The 5017-nt window shown below is 37.0% G+C and overlaps 1 protein-coding gene across 1 annotated transcript in view; it reads right to left on the bottom strand.

The window, feature by feature from the left end:
- Window positions 1-358: 358 nt before the first annotated feature.
- Window positions 359-5017, bottom strand: part of LOC106527006 (aldehyde dehydrogenase 2 family member) — a gene marked incomplete at its 5' end in the record, with an annotated part of 23658 nt that continues 18999 nt past the window's right edge. The window contains 5 exon segments of the mRNA XM_014021756.1: window positions 359-628; window positions 1252-1366; window positions 2691-2848; window positions 3169-3333; window positions 3469-3653. Of these exon segments, the coding sequence (XP_013877210.1) occupies window positions 596-628; window positions 1252-1366; window positions 2691-2848; window positions 3169-3333; window positions 3469-3653 (656 nt within the window). The 3' untranslated portion in view covers window positions 359-595.

Consider the following 5017-nt stretch of genomic DNA (forward strand, 5'->3'; position numbering starts at 1 on the left):
CATTAAATTCCAGTGAAATATATTTATGTTTGTGGTTGTAATGTGACAAAATATGGAAAAGTTCAAGGGGTATGAATACTTTTGCAAACCACTGTACATGCCATAAAATATATGGCTGATTTATTAAAAGAAACAAAAAACATTTTGTAAACCTCAGGGCACTTCAGGTCAAAACAAGATCAATTAATTTATGGACAAAAATATGTACGTAGTTTGCTTTAGTCATCTATTACTTAAAACCATTTTGAATAAATACCTGAAAATACCAAAGTTCATTGGTTTTATCAGAACATCTCACATCAGTTTCACACAGTAAATCTACCTCAGACTGTGGTCCAGGACTTATCAAACACTTCCATCACTTTTCACTGGTTCCGTTTATTTTCTACAATCATTAAAATGACAGTTGAGTGTTTCAAATGCATTTATTATGAAATAATTACATGAAAGAAAAACCCCAAGAGTACAGACTGACTAGTTTATAGTCTTGGCTGTACGTTTATGATATACAATTTCCTCATGATGTCTTTGGTATTAAAATCAACCATAGTGCAGAATAACTGTTGGATACATCTCAGCAGATCTCAGTGGACGTCTAAGAATTCTTCTGTGGCACTTTGATGGTCACCTGAAAAAGAGAAATTTCAGTATTGGAAATATAGAATTTTACATTAGTTAACAGGCTGACATTGACTGGACATACTCCTGTTTTAATTGAAGTCTTTTGTTTTGTTGAGTTGTTTTCCTGTTAACTTATCTCTATTTCCTTTCTCTCCTAAAACAGTTTAATAAAACAAACAATAGGATTTCCATTTTGTAGTTGAGGACATTGCACATCCCAGTTTTATCCATTCAAAACTGAAGAGTGTGAAGTTCCAAGCTTAAAAAAAAAGACATGAACTGCTCCGTTTATGCAGCTCAGTTCACATGCAGATTAATCACTGCCCTCCTACCGGAGGGTCATAAATTTAAGACCAACTTCATAATAAACAAATGAAAAAAAAAAGAAAAAAATTAGCAACATTTTTACCCAAATGTTTATTTCAACATAAAACAACTAGCTATGACAGGCATTCTGTAAATCATTTTAATATTTGAGGTGAATTAAAATCATCCTGCTTACAATGTGTTCACATTTTTAAGACCTCTGAAAGATCGATTTCGGACATTTTCAGTGTAATTAAAGCCTTATTCTTGGATTGATGACTTTTTAAGGATCCGTGGGAAACCTGTAACATGTTGTGTATTTACCGTTTTAACTTCTGTGTAGGCTTCAAGGCCATACTCTCCCAMCTCTCTGCCATTCCCTGAAGCCTTGTAACCTCCGAATGGAGCTTGAGGTGAGAATGCATTGTAGCAGTTTACCCTGCAGACAAACAAACATATGAACACAGACATTATGAACTTTAAATGTAAGTTTGCCCAGTTTCTGTAGTTTTAGCTTCTCTCCACTGGCTCCCTGTCAAATTCAGAGTAAATTTAAAATCTTACTTCTAACACAAAGCTTCCAACAACCAAGTTCCACCTTTCATTAAAACATCTTATTGTTCCATACTTTCCTAACAGAGAACTTCACTCTCAGACTGCAGGTTTACTTGTGGTTCCTTGAGTATCTAAAAGTAGAATGGGAGGCAGAGCTTTCAGTTATCAAGCTCCTCTCTCGTGGAACCGTGAGGCTGACACACTGTCTACTTTTAAGACTAGACTGAAGACTTTCCTTTTTGATAAATCCTATAGATAGGCTCAGGTTTCCTAAGTTATTCCTTAGTTCTGCTGGTTTAAACTGTCGGAGGACAAACTGATCACATTTCCTCACTCTGCTGCTGTCTTTAGTCACTCTATATGTTTGTTGTAAGTTTTTCTTTCAAAATTGTATTTTTCTTTGTCTCTCTTCCAGAGGAATGCGAACCTGGATGAGTCCTGCTCAGTTTGTCTCTTTCCTGTCCTCTCAAACCCAGCCGGTTGAGGCAGAGGTCCGCCTGTCCCGAGCCTGGTTCTGGTCGAGTTTACTTCCTGTTAAAAAGGGAGTTTTTCCTTTCCGCTGTCTACATTGTGCTTTTCAGGATAAGAGACTGTGATGAAGTGATTCAATCTGTTGATTTCCTTAAAAGTTTTTCATGTTCAGTGCCCTGAGACAACATATGTTGTGACTTGGCGCTATATAAATAAACTGAATCGAGTTGCTGCTTTACTACTGGTTTCATTCGATAGTATTTTAATATTTAGCATTTTGTATAATAGAATTTATTTGGGCATTTTTATTCAAACCAAATTTATTTAGACTAGTATTTATATACATAAAAAAGACCTGATATGAACTCTTGTTGTAAAAAAGGTTTTATTAAAACTTCCAAAGGGAAGCATCCTAATCAGATGCTCAAACCACCCAATCTGACTCCATTTGAAGCAAAAGAGCAGGCGTTCTACTCCAAGCTACCTCTAGATGATGAAGAAGAGGTTCCAAATAAAATATTTTCTGAATCCCCTGTCACGTTTCCGGTCTTTACTACAACTAAGATGCCCCCATACCCCACGTTAATATTCTTTAGAGGCTGTCCTTTGTTTGGCCTACAAGATAATTAATCACACACATAGGGGGAAAATGTGGGAATTGAATATGAAGTCTCCCAACTGAGAGCCATCACHCAAATCTTTGCATAGAAAAACATTTGTAGAACCAGAACACATACCAAACTGTGCCAGCACGGAGTGCACTGGACACGTAGTTGGCTTTATCGATGTCCTTTGTGAAAACAGCAGCTGCTAGTCCATATTTAGTATCATTGGCTCTTGTGATTACTTCCTCCAAGGACGTAAACTTCAAGATCTGCATCACCGGACCAAAGATCTGGGAGAGAAAATAGCAGACACCGTTTGACCAAACTGAAATGGCAACAAGTGTGAAATCAATATCTGATTTTAATATCTGCCCAGTTCTATTTTTCGGACCGATCCAGATATGCTAAAAAATGACCAATATCGGCCAAGACCCATTTTAATGCCGATCTACTGTGCATTCCCACTTGCTTGGCCCAAACCTAAAAAATTGAATAACCATCATATTCTACTACAGTGATTACCCATTAAAGACACTTGGGATTAAGTTTTGCTGCTAACTGAGTTTGTAAGGATATATTGAATTTGATTTACAACTCTACCCTTCCCTACCTCTTCCCTGGCAATGGTCATGCTGTCCTGGACATCTCCAAACACAGTAGGCTGGACGAAGTATCCTTTGTCTGCAGCTGCTCCTCCTCCACACATCAGCTTGGCACCTTCTTTCTTTCCAACGTCGATGTAGCCCAGAACAGTGTTGAACTGATCCTGATCCACCTGGCAGGTTATCACAAGGAAATTAAAGAAATGTCAAATATACATAGGATACGTAATCTGTGAGTAAAAGGAAACTTGAGCAAAAAACAACAAACAATGCAGTGTAAGTATGGTATAAAGTTTTGTAAGTGCTACCTGAGGGCCCTGCTCAGTCTTAAAGTCAAACGGGTTTCCCACCACTCTTTTCTTAGCGCGCTCCACACTGCGCTCAACAAACTCATCATAGATGTTTGACTGAACATATGTCCGAGAGCCAGCACAGCAGCACTGACCCTGGTTGAAAAACAGGGCAAAATGGGACTGCTCCACAGCATCTTCCACTAAACAAACAAAAACAAACAGATGCACTGATTCCATTGAACAACTTTCTGAAATAAACTATTCTCACCTTGACCATTTTCAATTGCAGTTTCCTTTTTTAATAAGATTTTTGTAGAAGAACCATCTAAACTGAATTAATGTTCACAATTCACCATTTAAAAGTTCTAAATTAAACTGGATCTGTATGGACATATGAACAAAGCTTTGAATTTTCCACATTTCATCACATTAGAACTAGAAGTGTCCTGATAACAGTTCTTCTGAATACAAGTACTTCCATATATGTCAACCAATTCGGACATTTACCTGTACACTGACCTTGAAAAATCCCTTATTTTCACAAAATATCTGTAGTACTCTCACATGACACAGGTCTGTGTGTTTGGGGCGAGGATGTTCACCAGTGCAGTACGAGTCCACCCATCCCTACCCTCTAATCGCTAAAAGAAATGGTCACGGACGCAATCAGAGTTTTAATTCAAGAAAAACATGCAATTTTTGGCACAACACCATAGCTGCTGTGCTGCAGAATGGGTTGGGAGGTGGCTCTTTTATTTTGTTTATTTAGGTCTTCCAGGCTCTTTGAGATTTGTTAAATTTTGTGAGATTGTCCTGTACGTCCAAAATGGGGGAAGACACAATAATTTACAGAGAATCCATACAAGTTCATCCATACAACCAGGTTGCCACTGTAAATGAGAATTGGTTCTCAACTGACTTACCTGTTAAAATAAAGGTTAAAAACAAAAAAGTTGGCATGTATGTACTTCAGTTTTGTCCCTCGCCAAATACACTCAGTCAGAACTTAATTACACAATGACTTTAAAAAAATACATTTATTATATTGAGAACGAGGGAACTCTGCTCCTTATACTTACAGCTCATCTGAGTGCATCAAATCTAATATACAACATGATATACAGTACACTGCTGCAAAATTTAAAAAAAAAAAAAAATTTAAAACTTTATAAAACATTAAAACAACAAGCGTTTCACTTCTAATGTAAACTGTACAACATTCAATCAAGTCTCTACAGAAGTATCAATACTGTATTGGTAGCAGTCTTCAGTATCTGAGCATTTTGTAAGATTAATTATATATCAGCACACTCTTAAATATGATCAATTTATGTGACAGAACAAAACTGTGCAGAATTTTAAAGTGGAATGAAAAAGATACTGTTTAATAGTTTCACCAAAAACWAATCTGAAAAGAGTGATGTACATGTGTGCAGTCCCACTGAGGCAATACTTTGACTCACTCACATTCCCACAATACTTTGGCTACGTTCACACTGCAGACAAATCCGACCCAAATCCGTTTTTTTTGACCCATCTGACTCATATCCGATTTTTTTACGAC

The sequence above is a fragment of the Austrofundulus limnaeus genome, unplaced genomic scaffold (genome assembly GCF_001266775.1).
Source record: "Austrofundulus limnaeus strain Quisiro unplaced genomic scaffold, Austrofundulus_limnaeus-1.0 Scaffold304, whole genome shotgun sequence".
Lineage (NCBI taxonomy): Eukaryota > Metazoa > Chordata > Actinopteri > Cyprinodontiformes > Rivulidae > Austrofundulus > Austrofundulus limnaeus.